The sequence below is a fragment of the Aythya fuligula genome, chromosome 25, assembly GCF_009819795.1.
Source record: "Aythya fuligula isolate bAytFul2 chromosome 25, bAytFul2.pri, whole genome shotgun sequence".
NCBI classification, from domain to species: Eukaryota; Metazoa; Chordata; class Aves; order Anseriformes; family Anatidae; genus Aythya; species Aythya fuligula.
The window spans coordinates 4,587,891-4,606,949 of record NC_045583.1 but is presented as its reverse complement, the minus strand read 5'-3'; the positions used below and the strand labels follow the sequence as shown (position 1 = coordinate 4,606,949).

The 19,059-nt window shown below is 62.9% G+C and overlaps 1 protein-coding gene across 1 annotated transcript; it reads left to right on the top strand.

Moving 5' to 3' along the window:
- Positions 1 to 3,217: 3,217 nt before the first annotated feature.
- GPR37L1 (G protein-coupled receptor 37 like 1) lies at positions 3,218 to 18,121 on the top strand. Its single transcript, XM_032203021.1, has 3 exons — positions 3,218 to 3,318; positions 13,613 to 14,474; positions 16,845 to 18,121. Exons 1-3 carry the CDS (start codon positions 3,218 to 3,220, stop codon positions 17,658 to 17,660), a joined length of 1,779 nt encoding a protein of 592 aa, XP_032058912.1. The 3' UTR covers positions 17,661 to 18,121.
- The last annotated feature ends 938 nt before the right edge of the window (positions 18,122 to 19,059 follow it).

The following is a 19,059-nucleotide window of genomic DNA, read 5'->3' as shown; positions in this document are numbered from 1 at the left end:
GCCCGGGGAGGAGCCGCGCAGCACATCCCAGGGCTGTAAAGCGGTGACGCAGCTCCTCTGCTGCTCCTGTTTTCTCACTCGTGTGACTTTCCCCCCCCGCCGCGGCCTCTCCCTGGGGCTGGCGGGCAGGAGCGGGTGACGACACGATGGGTGGCTGCCACCTGCCCCAGGCTGCCACCGCCCCGCGGTGGCACGGGGACACGCAGGGAGCGGGGTGTGAGGTGGGGTGGGGAGGGCTGCGCTCCCCCCTGGGCCAGAAAATGGTCATGGCGGGGAAAATTGGGGCTGGGGGCTCACCCTGAGACCCCCAGACTCGAGTCTCTTCTCTCTTCATCCTTGTTTAATGATGCCCCTCCGTTTGGTACTTGCTCTCCCCCCAAAACCATCCGGCCAGCAGCAGCTTGGGGGGCTCCAGATGGCACCCCCCGAGGTACCCCTGGCTCTCCAGCTGGCTCTGGGACTGAAATTAAGTTTTATTTAATTATTGTCTCCGTAACGGCGAGGGACAGAGCAGGCACAGCAAAAATAGCCAGTTTCTATGGCAACCAGGAATCGGGTGGAATCGTCTCCTTGGAGAGAGCGCCGTCCCCATCGGTCCCCAGCCCGGTGACACCGCAGGTCCGTGACAGAGGACGCACGGGGGGGGGTGTTGGGCACAAAAAGGATGTGAAAGGACCCGGGTGGTGTGGAGCAGAGGCTGCCACGAGCAGGATCCCTCCCCTCTGAGCCCTGCCAGCCTCCCAGCACCTTCCCTCCCCAGCTCGGTGCCGTCCCGTGGGGCTCACAGGCAGCAGGGCCGGGAGGAATTTCAGCAGTTTCGCAGCTGGAGGAGCAGGACAGGGACCTGCCCTCTCTCGGCCCGTGAGTCACCGCCCAGCCTGCACCACCTGCAGCATTTGGCCACGGATGAGTGGAAAAAAAAATAATAAACCAACAAAAAAAAAACAACAAACAGAGCCCTGGTCCTGTGCTCTCACCAGCACTGCTCAGCCGGCCGCACCGGGGCAGGGATGGGGGTCCCATGTGGGGAGCTCAATGGGGGTCCAGCAGCCCGTGATCTCTGGGGGAAGGCAAGGTGTGCTCTGTGGGATAACCACCCCTGGGGCTGCACCAGGGGGTCCCGCACCCATCCCCGGAGCAGCCGGAGGGAGGTCAGGTACCCGGGGCACCGCACGAAGCCGCTGTGCCCACCGCCGAGCCTCAGCCCTGGAGGCTCCATCAGGACATGGGCTTGGGCTGGTGGCACGCATCGACCCCAGGAGGAGCCTCCAGCCTCAGCCCTTCTCCAGCCTCATCCTCCAGGAGCCTCCGGGGTCTTTTCCAGTGACCCCAGCCCCGGGAAGAGGTCACCACAGAGGCTGTGGAGGCTCCGTTGGGACACGGGCTCGGGCGGACCCTACTCAGACCACGGCTGGGGGGACGCGGTGGGACCCCAGGAGGAGCCTCCAGCCTCAGCCCTTGTCCGGGTTCAGCCTCCAGCAGCCTCCAGCCTCAGCCCTTCTCCATCCCCAGCCTCCAGCAGCCCCCGCGGGCTCCTCGCCGGCCTCGGCCTCCCCGAGGGAGGCCCTCCTGTGGTCACGTGACCCCGTTAATTAATTCCCATTTCGGCTGCTCTGACGTCATTCTTCATCAATTAATTGATTAATTTGCTGTCCCAGCAGGGATGTTGCTCGCCCGGCCAGCCCTTGGGTAACCTGGAGGCTCCCAGCCAGGTCCAATCAGAACGCAGCCGGGGGGGGTGAGAGGAGGGCTCTGATTGGCTGCTTGGGGCTCTCCTGAGTGCTGATGGTGAGAGCTGGGCTCTGATTGGCCGCTCCGGTCCCTCCTGAGCACTCATTGGTGGAGCTCGGATCCTGCTGCTGGCAGCTGCTGGGGGCAGCACCCATGGGTGGTGAATGGGGCGGGGGGGGGAGCCTGGGGGACAGGGGTCCCATGGGACGGGGGTCCTGTGGGGGCAGTGAGGAAACCTGCCCCTGCCTCACCCCATGGGCATGGACTGGGACCAGGGTGAGCCCAAGCATGGGGTGGGGCACCCATGGGTGCTGGTGGGGCACCTGTGGGGTGGTGGGACCCATAGTAGCTGGTGGGACACCCATGGGTGCTGCTGGGACACTCACGGGGTGCTGGTGGGACGCCTGTGGGGTGATGGAGGGACACCCATGGGTGCTGGTGGGACCCCCCTGGGATCTACCAGACGTGTGCTGACCTAGCTGCCGGTCCTCTGGCACCACAGGGGCCTCCTGGGGCTCTCGGTGCTCTGGTTGAGGATCCCCGGGGGGCTCAGCCGCTGCCCTCCGCCTCCAGAGAGGCCCCCAGAGCCGAAATCACCCCGGCTCGTCCCCATAACCCAGCACTGAGCCCCCCCATGAGGCTCCCCTGGGATCCGGTGCGCTCCCCTCGCCTCCAGGTGAGGCCGTTTCTCTGGGTGAAGGTCCTGCTATTATTTTTTTCCTCCTTTCATTCAAACTGACATGTTCAACGTTTCATTTTTCCCATTCGAGGCACCTCTCCTGACCTCGCCGTGCAGAGCCCAGCCCGGGAAGTTCCCCGGCTCCCCTGCAGCACCGGGGCTCACCGCTGGCACCTTTCACCTCCCCTCCCGCTGAACCCCACCGCTCCTTGGCTCCGGCCCTTTTGGCAGGCAACCTCCTTCTGTGAGCTTAAAAAAAATATTCGAATGTTACTCCGAATGTACATTTTCATGCCTTTAGCAAGTCATTTTTTTTAAAAAAAAACCCTTTTGGCTCGCCTTCCTTGTGGTTTCGCGTTTCACTTGCCCCCATTTCTACTCGGTGCTGCTCGCCGTGTTTGGACACGGTTATAACTTAATCAAAGATATCACTTTACTTCCAGCAGGCTCCTGCACTTGCTTTTAGAAAAACATTTGCTATAATACTGCTGGAATCTCTTTGGACAAACAGTGTGCATTTACTGAGTGCCTCCAGTACCACCTCTGCGTAATTCCGTGCTATCAGCAGACATTTTACTCTTTTGGTGGCCTCTCTAATTGCTTAATTTCCCTGTTTTCTCGGTTTCTTGATTTTAATTGAGTCCATCTTGCACGTAAATATTTCTGCAGATTTTACAGCGCTGTTTTTTCTGTCCTAGGACATGATCGTGATCATCAGAGCCACATTTTGGGCTGGGCTCAATGCCTGCTTGTAGAGCCTGGTAACAGATGGGCTGAGACTGGGATGGATGCAATGTGTGTGTGGGAATGGCCGGGTGTGAAAGCACCACGAGAAACCCTAAAGAGGAAATCGTGAGAGTGGCCTACGCTGATAACCAGTGCCACGGTCACCATCGGGCATCCCTCTGGTAGGGGGACATGAGCAGGGCTCAGAGGCCAAAGCATTGTGGAAAAGGTTTAATTCTTATAGGGCATCAAAACCTGTCCCCACCGTTGTTGCCAGCAGCAAAGACGTGCCCCAGCCTGCTGGCGTGGCCTTGGAGGGTCCCCTGGGGGTCGGTAGGAAAGGGGTGCCCGAGGGGTGTGTGCCTGCAGTGGGGTGGAGGTGCCCGTGATGGACACCCTGCAGGGGAAGAGGTCCCCAAAAAACCCCAGTGTCCCCCCCCCAGCAGCATGGTGACAGGTTGGTGTCCTTCCCCTGCCACCCCATCCGCCTGCATTCCTGCGGGCTGACTCAGGGGCGTGCAGACACCACCCACCCTGCCCTGCAGTGCGGGAGGGTGCTGCTCCTCCTCGGGGCACGGCAGGGGCAGGATTCGGCCATCTGAGGCCACGAAGTTGTTTGGGACGGTGGGGACGGTCCTGGCTTCAAGCTCGGACCATCCTGCAGGGCTCCTTGCTCCGCCAGGAGGAGGAGGAGGAGGGTCCCCCTCGGGGTCTGGGCACTGCTCTGCCCTCTCGAAGCTCCCCCGGGGCTCCTCTCCCAGAGGGATGCTGGGCACAATTTTTATTATCTCCAATAAAAATGAGAAAATAGTGATAGAGAAAAGTAATTTCAGCAAACAGATAAAAACACATAAAAATAGGTGCCCAGAGGTGTGTTTGGGTTGGGGGCCGGAGGCGTGCCTGTATGCCAGCGGGCAGCGAAATGCATCATAGACCAAAAACTGTGCTGGAGCTCGGAAATAGCAGCCCTGTCCCCAAGTGCCAGGGACCATTTGGGACTGAAACCGAAGCAGGAATTGCCCCCAGGGAGCTCCCAACCCCTGTGGCACTGATCAGCCGAGCAGAACCGCGGTGCTGCGGGAGAAGCCACGATTGTCCTCCGAGCGTGCGGCAGAGCCCGAGCCAGGCCCCGGTGGCAGGGGATTTCTCTTTTAAACAAAGCCGACTCAGTCTCTCACCCTTCCCTCCTGACCGTCCTCCCTCGCAGGGTGTTTGCCCAAGGGGCACGGCCAGCTCTGCGCTGCGGCACGCAGGGAGCAGGGTGCCCGCAGGGTGCCCACAGGGTGCCCGCAGGATGCCCGCAGCCCCGCTGCATCCCACAGGATCCTCCAGGCTGGTCAGGGACAGGACTTGGGCAGGCATCAGTGGTTATTCAGGCAGGAATTCAGACCCTCTTTTATCTCCAAACCTTGCTCACTTTACCCTCCGTAAGACTCAGGCAGGGCAGCTGCGTTTCGCCTGTGCCTCCTCATTTTGGGTGTCTTTTTGGCTGCTGTAGGGTTGGGATGGGGGGAGGCACAGGGCATGTGTTGGCACCATCGTCCTGCCCTGAGCGCTCAGAGCTCCTGGAGTTAGTGGGGTCACCGCATTTCTCAGTGCTTATCAGCCTGCTGGGGTCTTTGGGCCCCCTGGTTATCGACAAAGGTTGCCCACATAACCCCTGCCCTGGTGCTTTTCCTGGTGCTGTCACGTTGGGATGTTCCATCCGCGTTTCAGACCAATTTTAACATTTTATTTACAGTCTCTGTGCCCCAATCCTGCTCTGCGCTCAGCAGTTCTGGGTGCAACGTGCGATCTGCAGGTTGGGCCACTGAGGTCCAGCCGAGCAGTTTGGCTGTTTGCTAAGGAACATTTGTGGTGCCTCAGAAAGCCACCACACAAGGGGCACTTGTAATGGTGCTAGGGCTGGCCCGAGGGTCTGTCCAATGCAAAAAAATCTCCAAGTAAGGTTTGGCAGTTTGGATTGCAGAAGATGGGAGCTGCTTTGACCAAGGAGGGGTTTTAAGAACTTTTTCAGCACAGTTCTAGGTTAAGATGTACTTCACACGATCTCCATCCTAGCATCATTTGGAAAACATCCTATTAAAATCCGGAGCTGATTTCCTCACTGTGTTACTTCTAAACCCAGCGCGTTTGGTGCAACCTGCAGCTACGCCGTGCCACCGAGTGGCTCAGGTGGTGAGAGGGATTTCCTCCCCAGCACTTTTCCCACAGTGTCCGTCCCCGCTGCGTCCTGGCACCGCTGGCAGCGCCGCTGCCGGGCTGGCACCCTGCCCTCTGCCCGCCCCGAGCCTGGCACGGTGCTGGCTCACACACCTTCCTTCCCGCAGCACCTTATCTGCCAGGCAGCCACAGCTGTTCCCACATTTCAGGGTGTTGTTTTTTTTTTTTTTGTGGCCATGACCCGGAGCTTGCAGCAGCCCCGGGGACACGGGGCAGGGGTGGCTCTGCGCCTTCCTCCCCTCTCTGCCCTCACGCAGCATCCCGCAGACAACGCGGTGCTGTGCCACGGGTGGTGCTGGTGGGACGTCACCAGTCGGACCCCGCTGTCTCTCTGTCCCACGTCCCCTCTGCCTTTGCTCTGTGCTGGCAGCCCCAGGTTTGCTCCCACACAATGAACTCAGGGAAAGTGCTTGTGTTTTTGTATGACCCTACAAGGATGGAGAAACCCTCCAGGCTGGGCAGGACTTTGTGCCCCATGAGCTCCCTTTGTGCCCCACGAGCTCCCTTTGAACCCCACAGAGCTCACTTTACACCCATGCTTAGGACAACAGGATTCAGATGCCCTTGTAGGATGCGGGACTGTCTCTCCAAGCAAAAAGAGCCCCAGGGGCTCGGGGGAGCCCTGGGACTGTGGCTGGTCCTGGATCTCTGCTCTCCGTCCTGTCGTCCAGCCCTCCCATGGCAGGGTGCGCTGGGTCCCCGTGGGTGACATGCCCATGGCACACTGTCCTGCCTGCACAGCACCTCAGGGGAGCCACCCGCTCTGTATTTGACCCCCAGCAGGCAGCAGAAGTCAAAGCACATCCCAAAGACCCCAGGGGTGTCCTGGATGTGCTGGCAGCATCCCCCTGCTGCATTTCGTGCGTCCCCACCATGGGGCTCCAGGACCCCATGGGCTGGGGCCGTGTGGCCGGGGGGAGTGCAGCTCTGCTCTGGTCCCAGCACCTGGTGCTTGGGGACACGGTTCAGTGGTGACATCGGTGTAGGGGATGGTTGGACCAGGTGATCTTGGAGGGATTTTCCATCCCTAATGACTCTGGGACTCCATGAGCCAGCGGAGCAGCTCCTGGCGAGGCGAGCAGGGCACGGCAGGCAGCAGCCCGTGCCCATGGCCACGAGCACCTTGCTGCCAGGGGACAGGGCCAGAGGGGCGAGGAATCAGCCACCAGCCCCAGAAGCTTTCCTTGGAGCTAGACAGCTCCTGGGGGCAATGGCCCAAACCCTGGCGGGGCCGGGACTCCTATCAGCCGAGCTGTTAAGCCTTTTGGCAGCTGCCTCGGCGAGGTGTGAGTAACCTTAAGATATCCCCCGCCTACAGTCACGAGTGCTGGGCAGGAGCAGGGGCAGGCTATCAGCCCCACGCTGCAATTAGTGCTGCATCACCCGTGGGCCAGCTGGGCTGGCGTCACGCAGCGCGCTGCCACGCCTGGCAGATACCGGCGGGATGGGGCCGTCACCCGCTGACTCAGGGCCACCAGCGCCGCAGGCACTGACCTGGATCTCAGGGAGAGAGCATCTCGCGAGCTGCTGCCTCGCTGCAGCCTTGAGAAACCCCAGCACGATGTGGGCTGCTGGCTGGCGGCACCCTGGGTCGGTGTCTGGGTGCTGAGCAGCTCACGGAGTGAGGCTGAGTCACGAGAGAGCAAGGTGTCGGGGGGTTTCTCCGTCTGGGAGGGAGGCTTTGCCTTCCCCTCACCTGTAGCATCCAGCATCCTCGGAGTTGCTGCTCAGCACCACGTCCCTGGGGAACAGGGCTTTTGGGGTGAGAGCTTGGGGGTTTTCCATCCTGAGCCAGGTCTGGAGGCACCTCCAAGCACACAGTGCAGATCCTGTGCGTCTCCGGCACCTCAGAGGGGTCCTGCGCACCCCAACACCTGCGTGTGGCCACACAGCACCAGCACAGCCCCAGAACAGTGCTGCCCACAGGCACCAATCCTGTGGGACAGATGATGGCTGTGTCCCCCACCCTGAGCTCCTGCCCCCCAGGACGATCCTCTCCCCACTTCTTTGGTGCCAGCGATGAGAACGGGACCAGCTCCAGGGGACACCCGTGGCACCTGAGGTCTAGCAGTGCCCCTGCCCCATCCAGCAAAGTCTCCTCTGGGTCCGTCGGGGCCGGGAGGGGGGTTTCTGGCTTATTCCCACCCTGATTCACCTATGGGCTGCCCTGGGGACTCAGCCATGCCCCTGTGGCCGGGACATCTCCAGGTGGAGGACAGGTTCCCAAGGCCACTGCGCTGAGCTGGTGGCCTGGGAGGTGGCGGCACGGAGAGCCCCTCAGCACCGGGGGGGGGCTTGGAGAAGGGGAGGGCTTCTTGGGCAGAGGGTCCCCAGCCCCAGCCCTCATTTGCATGCGCACAGAGCAGGGAATTTCCCCATTTTTTTCCGTCAGCAAGCAGCCGAACTTTCTGCAGGGTGACCTTCGTCCCCACCCAGGGTGGGGCGACCGCGGCAGCTGCCAAATGTCACCGCAGTGCTCCGCTCCCCGCCGGCACTCTGGGGACAAATCCCCCTGCCTGGGGCTCAGCAGGGCCGTGGGCAGCCCAGGGCATGGCCAGGACCCTCCCCAGCACCCTCACAGCACTGGTTTGGTGCAGGGCGAGCAGGCAGCCCCCCCCCCCAAGCCCTGCTTGTCCCCAGGGTCCCCCAACTGGCAGCACCCCGCAGGCAGGGGCGCACGGTGGTGCTGGCTCTGCGGGGCCTGGTGGCAGCCACCAGCGAGGATGGGCAGCTCTGGGGATGCTCAGCACCTCGCAGCATCAGGCCCCCAGCGCCGTGGTGAGGAGCCACCCGGTTTGAAGGGAAACGGGGGGCAACCAGGAGAGGCAGCTCAGGAGATTGAGCTTTGGTTTGGGGTGTGGGCTCCGAATGGCAGCGTGGAGACCTGTGTGCCCCCCACACGCTGCTCACTGCCAGGTCCCCCCGGGTGCACCACGGCCCCTCACACAGCTCCAGGTCCGTCTGTGCCCAGCGCTGGGCATGGCCCCGTCCTGCAGGGACAGTGCCAGGCCCCCCCTGCCAGCCCCGTGGCACTCGGGCACCAAACCACGGTGTTCCCGGTACGCACACACCATGGGATCATCGAATTCTTTTGGGTGGAAAAGTTCAGGATCACCAAACCCCACCACCAACCTGACCTACCGAGTCCCATCACCAACCCACGTCCCTCGGTGCCGCGTCCACATCTGCTAAATACCTCCAGGGACGGGGACTCCAGCATCTCCCAGTCAGCCCGTTCCGATGCCCAACCACCCTCTGCGTGTAGAAATTCTGCCCCACATCCAAGCTACCCCTCCCCTGGCACCACTTCAGGCTGTTTCCCCATATCCTATCACTTGTCGCTCACTTTTGCTCCCCGACCTTGGCCGGTTTGAGCAGCGCACGGGAGGCACCCGACGCACAGCACCGAGGGCTGCTCAGCACCCGTCCTCCTGCAGGGGGGTGATTTTCCACCCGGGCTTCCCAGCACTGGGGTTGCAATCGCTGGGCACCCTCACTGCCTCTCCCTCTGCCAACATCGATGGCTCCGTCCCCTCGTCCCTTTGGGAGCCCCACAGCCCCGGCTGAGCCCTGCGCCCCGTGGGGTTTTAGCCCCCAAGATGCAGAAGGAGCCAGGACTTCAGCAGTGATGTCCCCGAGGATTTAGGAGGGGATGCTGTGATAGTTCCCCGAATCCCAGCTCTGTGCAGCTCGGAAGCCCCCAGCTGCAGCGTGGCACAGCCTGAGCAGGGGACGCAGCAGCTCGGGAGCCCGAGGTTTTACCCAAAGTAGGGAAAACGAGGGGTCACCAGAAGAGTCAGAGGCACCGAGCTGAAGCAAACGGAGAGACCAGGTACCACCTTTCCCCCAAAAAAATGAAGGTAGAGGGTTTGAAGATGGCCTATTTTCTGCAAGGACCTCGGTTTTGCTGCCAGTTGCAGCTGTGCACTTGTGAGCCCTCCTGCCTGCGGAGGGGATCGCAGGGCGAGGAGCCCGGTGGGCTCGGACAAAGGGGCCGAGCTCGGCGCCTTCCCGAGCAGCCTCTCACTGCTTCCAGGACACGGCTCGTTTTATTGCCCTGGCAAATATTGTTTTTTCCCTAAGCTGAACTCGCCTTGGGCTTTCAGTTCCTCCCCCTGGACACAAAGCGACCGCCCCGCTGCCAACAGAGAGGCCGATAAAACACCTCCTGGTGCAGGCAGCACGGCCCCAGCCCCACAGACAGCCCCGCAGCCCCCAGGCAGCCCCGGCAGCTCCTGCTGAAAGAAATGCCCCTCATCCTCCTGGTTTCCCCACTGCGGAGCCAGGCTGAGCCCTCACATCGTGCTTTAATGCGGCTCCCGGTGGGAATGCTGCCCGCGGGGAGGAGGAGGAGAGCTGGAGGCCCCATGGGTTTGCTCTGTATGAGCTCCTGGGGAGGAGCTGGGGGAGCTGTGGGCAGCTCGTGGAAGCTTTCCACGGCTCCTGAGCAGCTGGAGGAGCTGCTCCAACATCACTGCTTCACCCCCCAAAATCACCCAGTTTCTGGGCTGAGCCACCAGTGTGCAGAGTGGGCGCCACCAGGACCCCAATGGGAACGCCAAGCATCCCGCAGCGAGGTGGGCTCAGCACATGTGGGGTTAATCCGGACACACAGAGCGGGGTCTCGGCCACCAGCAGTGAGACCGGAGGGAACGGGGGCTGTAGTGGTGCTGGTGCCCACCGCAGGGCGTCCTCGCCCGTGCCCACCTCCAGCAGCCCCACACCCACAGCCCCACATCCACGCTCGGCGGCTGTGCCCGCCCCAGCCCCGTTTGTGTTTGCCGTGTCCCTTCCCTGCCCTCTGCTCACTTTCCTGAGAAGCAAGCACATCACCGTGAGGGCACAGGGCAGACGTGCCCAACCCCCTGCTGCTGCTTTGCTCCCGTGGAGGCTGGAGGTGCAAACACCAGGGAGCCCTTTGCCTCCCCTCGGGAAGCGTTTGGGTCTCGCCTGCCCCGGGCACCCCAGCAAGAGGGGACGTGTGAGGTGCCACCAGGCGGGTGGGTGACACCAGGTGGGTCACTGTGCTCCTGGTGAGAGCAGAGCACGAGGTGGATGGCTTCGGGGTGTCCCAGAGGCTTTGGGGAGGCTGCTCGCAGTGACACGGCTCGGCACGGTGGTGTGGCCCCTGGTGGCCGAGCAGCAGGCACATGGCCACATGAAGGAGACCCCCAGGGTCTGATGCACGCCACAAGGAGCTCGTCCCTGCTGCTAATCTCTCTGCAAGCAGCTCAGCATCGCTGGTGCTGTCACCTCCCAGAGGACGAGCTCCTGGCTCCGTGCACAGACAGCCCCATCCCCATGGATGGGCACCCACCCAGCTCCCCGTCAGCGCACCTGTGGGCACATCTCTGCCAGATTTTCTATTCCAGCCTCCTCCATCCCAGCCGTGCGTGGACACGGTGGTTGGGAGGTGAAGCTGAGAGGCTTCGTGACTGCCCTTGGCTGTGACAAAGAGCTCTTGTCAGAAAGCAGCAGCTTCAGAAAGCCCCAGCGATCCCCGGATGGGGAGGACGTTTGGTGTGGCTCTGAAACTCTTCATTCTTTGCCCCTTTTCTATCAGATAACTCTGGATTTGTTCCCGTGGGGTGCTGTCCCCATGGGCCCGGAGCGGGGACCTGCAATTCTTAGGTTGGATGCAGCATCTGGAAGAGGGGATTTGGGAAGAAACCTCTCCTGGGTCACACTTGGGAGCTCTGCCTGATGCAGCTCCTCCCCGGAGACGTCTGCAGGACGCAGGCACACACCCATCTCCCGAGAAACAGCCTCAGCCTGTCTGTGAATCTGGGCTGGGGGAGATAAAAGTGTGGTTCCCAAACAGCGTCTGGGGCTGCTGTCTGGCCCCCGGTTTGGGGGCAGCCAGGACCCTCTGCTGGGGCAGCTCCTGGACGAGGGGCGAGGAGCTCGGGGCGGCGGCTCGGGCAGCTCGCCGGGGTCACCGCCGTGGCACCCGGGTGTCACCTTGCCCCAGTGAACTCTGCTGTTGTCTTCAGGCAGTTCCCTGACACACCTGGCCGTTGTGCAACAGCAATGAAATGAAACTAAAAATAGCTCCCTCTCCTTCCAGAAAAAACAGCGGGCTGAGGGTGCCAGCCGCCTGCACCCTGCCAGCAGCTGAGGAGCGCACCGAGGGCTCCCTCCTCCGAGCTGGTGTGGGCACTGGGGAAGGCTCTGCTCCTCCTCCTCCTCTTCCTCCTCCTTCTTCTCCTCCCGCTCCTCCTCCTCCACCACCACACCAGGGAGCAGCTCCCCATCTCCTACCTAATTACAGCCCAAGTTGCCGTGCCCTGGCTGCGCTCACATCCCCACACCCGAGCCCAGCGCCGTGCCCCTCTGCGCTCGTTTTCAGCTTGCCCAGCTCACACGTTGTAGGGGTTTGTTCCCTGCTAATGAGAACATTTGGTTCATTTGAGATATGGTTTACTGGGCTCAGGCTAGAGCAGTCACAACCCCTGGGGCTGCTCTCCTGATCCTTCCCAGGTCCCCCTCTGGCTGCGGCCACCTGCAGCCCGATCCTTCATGACCCTTGGGCATCACCGAGATCCAGCAGAGCTGTTCTTCCCCTTCTGCAGCTGGGATCTTGGAGAACTGGACCAGAAATCACTTCAAGGGGAGCACTGGACCAGAAATCCCCTTGAGGTTCCTGACCCTGTGCACCCCCTGCTCCCAGGACAGACCTCAGCCATTTCCACCGCCTGCCCCTGCAGAGCCCAGCAGGAGCTGAAGTCCTCTGCTCCCCTTCAGCCAGATCCAAGTGATGCTCACAAAGCACAGCGCTCCCAGGAGACCTGGAGCAGCACCTGGGGGTGGGAGAAGCCACATGAGAGAGGCAAGAAGCCAGGCACAGCCCCAGGCTGCTGCTGCCTGGCAGCATCACAGGCAGCGGGGAGAGCCCACAAGGGAGGAAGGAAGAGCTTGCACTGTGCCAAGTGATGGGGGAGCAGAGCCTCCTCCTGCCTCCCCTGGAGGGCTGGGGAGCTGGGGGGGTCTCTGCCACCAGCTGAGGTGACCGAGCACCAAGGGCCGGCTGCCCACGGTGTGATTTTGAGCACAGCAGGAGCATCCCACAGCTGAAACCCACCTCGTCGGCACATGTCCTGCTTCCTGCCAGCTGCCGTCACCCTCTGGGCTCCAACACCTCCCCACGCAGAAAAGGGACAGACCTGAGCCCCCCAGATCTGGGGTAACCCCACTACCTCCAGCCTGGTTTGCATCCCTGTGGGCTGCCTCTGTGCCACCGGGCTTGGTCCCAGCCGGACCTCTGGGGTCCTGCAGTCACGGGGAGGAGGTGACAGTGCAAGGGGAGAGAAGAGACAGGAGCCCCCTCGCCATCCACCACCTGGGGGAAATGGCACAGGGCAGCCTCCCCAGGAAGCTTTTGCAGCCAGGCTGCCGAGGGTTTGTGCTTCCCCGTGTGCCGCGGGGACGCCTGCGCCACGAGGATGGAGGAGGAAGGGCGAGCGCTCCCACTGCTGGCTGGGGAACTGCTTCGAAATTAACTCAGGCGTGGTTTACAAGGGACAAATTGCAGCAGAGAACTTGTGAGTTAGGAACCTGGTGAATTAAAGTGATGAATTCCTGAATTCACCTGCTAGGCTAGGCAGTGCGAAGGGGACGGAGCCCCCGCTTGGTGCTTTTGTTTCTTTTCGCTGCTGGAGGTCATAAAATAAAGATTAATTTACAAAATATGTTGTGCTGTAAATTTGAGAGATCCAAATGGAGCTCATAAAATAAAGTTGAATTTACAAAATTTGTTGTCCTGTAAATCAGAGAGAGCCAAATGGCCCGTGACAGGACAGGTGATGGGAAAGGGAAGAGGTGACTACAGGGGATCGGGGACCCTCAGTCCTGTCCAAATCCCTGTCCCAGGGGAAAATCAGCAGGGGAAGCAGCAATAAATCTTGGGAGAGCAGGGCCAGCAGATCTGACAGCCCAGAGCAGCAAGGAGCTGTGCCGGAGGGCAGCCTGTCCTTCCTTGCACCCACATCCCACTCCTGCCCCAGGAGCTGGCCAAGTGGCCCGGCTGCTCGAGGACATCCTGGGTGCAGGCTGAGAGTGGCAGGGAAGGGGACGGGGGACACGCAGTGCCCATCTCGGGGGGCTGGCAGGTGGGAAGTGCTGAGCTCTGAGCTCTCCCCGGCGCTCAGCCCTCGGCATCCTCAGCCTGGGCTGCTCTGGGGAGCACCGTGGGGATTTGGGGTGCCTTGGGGACGTGCTGGGCTGCCCGGCCCAGGCTCTGGCGTGGTTTCGCAGCGCTTGGCAGCCTCCCCGGGAGCGGGTGGGTGACCAGCAGAGGGCCTGGCTCTGCCTCTCCCCAGCAGCTTTTATTCTGCCCAGAGCTCTCCGGAGAGCCCAGAGCAGCGGCCGGAGCCGGACAGAGCGGGTGCTCCTCCGGACGCCTCCCTCGCTCCCCGCAGCCCCGGGGTTGCTGCGCTCGGGGCTGCTGCATCTCCCGCCACCTCTTCGTGCAGCAGGTGCCTTGGGGACCATGCCTTCGCCGCCCTCACCCGTCCTCCTGCTGCTGGCACTGCTGGGGACCACGGCGATGCGAGGCACGGCCGGGCAGCCTGGGGGTAGGACGCTGCCCCGCATGGCCCCGGAGGTGCGGCTGCGCCGGGGCACGGTGGAGGACTCGAAATCGGTGCAGCAATACGTGCCGGGGGTGCGCGTGGAGTTCCCCCGGCCCATCAACTCCGCCAGCCTGCACCCCACCAAGGCCCTGGTGCCCTCCAGCACCGACCCCGCGGAGCAGCAGCGAGGGGTCCCCACGGACGGGCAGGGGGTCGAGCCCCGAGCCAACCTCACCACGGTGTCCGACAGGAGGCTGCAAATCCAGAACCCGCTGTACCCGGTGACGGAGAGCTCGTACAGCGCCTACGCCGTCATGTTCCTGTCCCTCATCGTCTTCGCCGTGGGCATCATCGGGAACCTCTCCGTGATGTGCATCGTGTGGCACAACTACTACATGAAGAGCGCCTGGAACTCCATCCTGGCCAGCCTGGCCTTCTGGGACTTCCTCATCCTCTTCTTCTGCCTGCCCGTGGTCATCTTCAACGAGATCACCAAGAAGAGGCTGCTGGGGGACATCTCGTGCCGCATCGTGCCCTTCATGGAGGTAAGGGGCTGCGCGGGGCCCTCCGGGGGCTCCTCTCTGCCCCCTCGTTTTGGGGTCTGGCATGGGGCTCCACAAGGAGCCGAGGGACGTTCCCCATGTTTTCCCTCCTGCTGCCTCTGCCCTGGGCTCTGCAGCCAGCACCAGTGCCCCCAGGACTGAGGGCCCATGAAAACCTCCTTTGTCCAGCCTTCTGTCCGTGGGATCCGTCCATCCGTCTGTCCCCGTCCCAGCCCAACACCCCCAGCGCTGGCTGTGGGGGCTGCTGGGGGGGAACCGAGGGCAGGGGGCTGCAGGTGGGGCACTGGGGAGCGGTGCTGGGGCAGGATTAGGGTCGGGAACCTGAGATTTTTACTTATCCCCGCTGTCCCCCTCCATGCCCACACCCGTCAGACAGCCAAAAAATGGCCCCAAGATGTGTGCTCAAAGAACCCCAGCACCATTTAGGTCGGAGAAGACCCCTAAATTGTAAAGCAGAACCATCAGCCTGACCCTGCCAAGTCCACCACTAAACCACGTCCCCAAGCACCAGGCCCACCCGATGGCACACATCCCATCACACCCCCTCCCCAAAATCCCCCTGAGCTGTCCTGCTTCTGCCCTGGGGGCTGGGACCCGCAGGGTTCCTGGATGCCACTGCAGGGGGGTGCTGCAGGGGCAGGGTGGCACCCGGTGCTGCTGCTGGGTCCTTTGGGTGCAGGCCTGGGCGATGGTGCCCACTGCCGTGTGCCAGCTGCCAGGCACGGCCCTAAATCGGTCCTAAATCTGCCCTGGCAGTGACAATGTGGTGGAAACACGGGGCAGCCCCATCCCTCTCCTCCACTTCAGGCTTCCCATGTCACGGTCACGCAGACAGAGGACTCGGAGAGGGGCAGGAATATGGAGAGGGAAGGGGGCAATCCCCAAACCCGTCCCCTTCTTGAGGAGGGTCTGCCGTGGCCTGAACCCCAGGAGCTCCCTGGCCGTGTCCGTGGGGGGGTTTCTCCTGGTGGTGGCACCTCTGGGTGCAGTGACCCAGCAGCACCAGGGTGCCCTGGGGACAGCGGGGTCCCCCCAGGAGGGCTGCTGAGACATGGGGGCTGCTGACAGCACAGCCCCAGGGAGGCACGGTCCCAGAAGGGTGCAAACATCTCAGGCTGCAGGATGGCCCCATTAGGAGCAAATCTGCTGGGTCGCAGGGGAAGGGTGCTGTGCTGAGCCCGAGCTGTGCAGTGGGGCACCAGGAGGGAGAGGAGAGGCTGCGGGACAGCACAGGGTGGACGAGAGGCAGTGGCACCGTGGTGGGACACAGCGCCCGTGCTGGATGCTCGGGGTGGCTCTGGGTATGGGGCAGAGGTGCTGGGACTCAAGAAGCAGCCCTGGGTGGTGGGGCTGGGGTCAGGGAGGCAATTCTGGGCTGGGGGCATGATGCTGAGTCGGGGGAGATGCTGCTGAGCGTAGCTGGATGGAGATGCTGGGTGTTGGGCACGAGCCGCTGTGCTCTGCAACGCTCACGAGGCCGAGCCAGGGCCGCTGCAAAAGGCTGGGCGGGGATGGCTGACCTGGTTTGGGGTCGGGGTGCCGGCCCTGTTTCTTGCCAAACCTATTGGGGGGTGGCTTCGTGAGGCCAGGAACGGTCCCGGGGCCGGGGGGTACCAGCATGTGACTGCGCCGTGCTCCTGGGGCTTGGCGCCGAGCGATGCTGCGGCCCCGGGGCCGGGACGATGAATGCTGATTGTGACCCTCAGCGCCTTGCCAGCCCTCCCTCTGCCTCCTCTGGCCTCTTCCCCTTGGCAGACGGGGATGTTTTTCCTGCCATTTTCAATGCAGCGGAAATTGCCCCGAGCTGGTTTGTGACAAGGGCAGCTCCGGCTCCTTTGGGCTGCCGGGGCAGCAGGAGGCAGGGCAGGGACGAAGCACTTGGAGGGCCCTGGGAAGGCTCTGCTGGGGGTGACGTTCCCTGCTTTTCCTCCCCTAAACCCATTCAGAAAGGAGGAAGAGCCTGAGGGACAGTCCTGCCATCCCCATCCTGGCTGGATGGACGGACAGCCGTCCACCGAGGCCTTTCCCTGCTGCAGGACGGGGAGCGGGGCAGGAACGGGACATAAAAGGGACATTTTCATCCCGTGCCCTTCCAGCAGGGACAGACAGGTCAAAAAGGGACATTTTCATCCCGTGCCCTCTCAGGAGTCACAGGAAAGCAACCCCAAACCTGGGATGCAGCCACAGGCCGTGTCCTCCGTAAAACCAGGGAGGACGGCTCGAGGGCTGCGGGCTTGGATATTTGGGGGTTGCCACCGAGGTGATAAAACCAAATCCCCTGAGGTGATAAAAACCAACACCCTGAGGTGTCCCTGTAGCGAAACCCTCTTCTCCTGCCTCTCCCCTTGCCAGGTGTCGTCGCTGGGAGTCACCACCTTCAGCCTCTGCGCCCTGGGCATCGACCGGTTCCACGCAGCCACCAGCCCGCAGGCCAGCGCCCGGCCCATCGAGCGCTGCCAGTCCATCATCGCCAAGCTGGCCGTCATCTGGGTGGGCTCCATGACGCTGTCGGTGCCGGAGATCCTCCTCTGGCAGCTGGCGCAGGACACGTCGCCCGTGTCGGGGGCGGTGTCGGAGTACTGCACCATGAGGCCTTCGGCCGCGCTGCCCGAGTCCGTCTACTCGCTGGTGCTCACCTACCAGAACGCGCGGATGTGGTGGTATTTCGGCTGCTATTTCTGCCTGCCCGTCCTCTTCACCGTCAGCTGCCAGCTGGTGACCCGCCGGGTGGGCGGCGGTGAGAAGAAGAAGGCCGAGAGCCGAGGGACGAAGCACGGGCAGTGCGAGAGGCACCTCAACTGCACCATCATCGGGCTGGCCGTGGTCTACGGGCTCTGCGCCATCCCGGAGAACGTCTGCAACATCGTGGTGGCCTACATGTCCCCCGACGTGTCCAAGCAGACCTTGGACCTGCTCGGCCTCATCAACCAGTTCTTCCTCTTCTTCAAGTGCTCGGTGACGCCCGTCCTGCTCCTCTGCCTCTGCAGGCCCCTGGGCCAAGCCTTCATGGACTGCTGCTGCTGCTGCTGCGAGGGCTGCGGCCCCGACGCCGGCTCCAGCGAGGGCAGCGCCGACAGCAAGCTGAAAACGGAGATGTCCTCCTCCATCTTCTTCGACAAGCCCCGGGAGTCCCCTCCGCCCCTGCTGGCCCTGGGCACGCCGTGCTAAGCGCCGCCCGGGGGGCTGTAGAGATTTCGTTTCGCCACCTCCTCTCCCCCCAAACGAGACCAAACGTCGTCGTTTTAGTGTCTGGACGCGGAGCAAAGCAAGAAGCAGCAGCTCAGGGGCTGCGCCGGGGAAAAGGGGGGGCTTCCGACCCCGTGTTGGGCTGGGGAGGGGGGTCCTGGCCTCGTGGCTACGTCGGGAGGACAGCAGCACCCCCCCGTCCCCCACCCTCCAGTCCCCGCTGCCCGGCCGGGCTCAGGGGGTGCTGCTCCGGTGATGGAGCTGCGAAGGAAAGGTCCCCTCCGACGCCAAGGAGGGTTCGCAGAGGACTTTTAGCAAACGCACCCTGCCCTCGTCCTGCCCCGTCCCCCCCAATTCCACTGTAGGGGAAGGTCCCAGCCACCAGGTCCCAGCGGGTCCCAGCAGTGCCCTGTAAGAGCTCAATAAACCAGTAAGCTAGAGCACGTCGTGCCTGCACGTCCAGCAGAGCCTGGGGGGGGTCTGCGTGGCACCCCGCTCATCCCCCGGGCTGGGGGGCTCTGGGTGGGCACGGGCAGCTCGGGGGGGACACGGGGGACACACACAGGGGGCAGGAAAGCGGCCCCATTGGGGCAGGCAGCACCTAAAGGAGACGGGGGCAAGGCGCCCAGCTCCCCCATCCCAGTCCCTCTGGGGTGTTACTGAGCCCTATAAGCACTGGTCTCAGAGCTTTGAACTGGTCCCAGTAAAGCCCAGCGCTGAGCTTTCACCCCCCCAACCCCACACATCCCCATGGGGAGGGGGGGGGAGCACAAAGTGCTCCCCAAACGCCGATTTCACACCACCGGCACCCCCAAACCCCACAACCACCCCCTCGCCCCGGGTTCCCGCTCCCTTTTTGGGGCCGCTGGGAGCACCCCGGAGGTGGGAGCGGGTCGGGGGCAGGCTGGCCGTGCTGGGAGCCCCCCCCCATCCCCGTACCGGGGGCTGTGAAAGCTCCTTGTGTGCGGCTGGCACCCGCCCCAGCCCGCGGGATGCCGGGGCGAGGGAGACGGGTTGCTACGGCCGGGTGAATGCGGGGGGCTCACTGCGGGCTTTGTGCGCCGCCGGCACCCACCGAGCTTGGCTTTCTCAGCCCCGTTACCAAGGAGACAAAAGGCCCAGTTTTCTTCCCAAAGCACAAAATCGGGTTTTTCTTTTCCACCGCCAAAGCCCACCCCCCCCTCTCCACACACACACACACTCCCCGGGGCCGGTGTTGGCGGTGCTGTGGGGCCGCGGTGGGTTTGGGGGGAGAAGAGATGGGGAGAAGAGGAGGGTCCCAGCTCGGGGTGCAGGCACAAAAAATGGGGTGTGGGTGGATGGCAGGCTGGCTGGGGGGGGCAAACGGGGTCTGGGTTGGGGTCCAGCCCCGCGGGGGCGG

Excerpts from the sequence above, each read along its gene's own strand:
- GPR37L1 (XM_032203021.1), top strand. The coding sequence starts at position 3,218 with ATGGCCGGGTGTGAAAGCACCACGAGAAACCCTAAAGAGGAAATCGTG. Across the intron at positions 3,319-13,612 it reads CACCATCGGGCATCCCTCTG|CGCTTGGCAGCCTCCCCGGG; the intron begins GTAGGGGGACAT and ends GTGGTTTCGCAG. Across the intron at positions 14,475-16,844 it reads GCATCGTGCCCTTCATGGAG|GTGTCGTCGCTGGGAGTCAC; the intron begins GTAAGGGGCTGC and ends TCCCCTTGCCAG.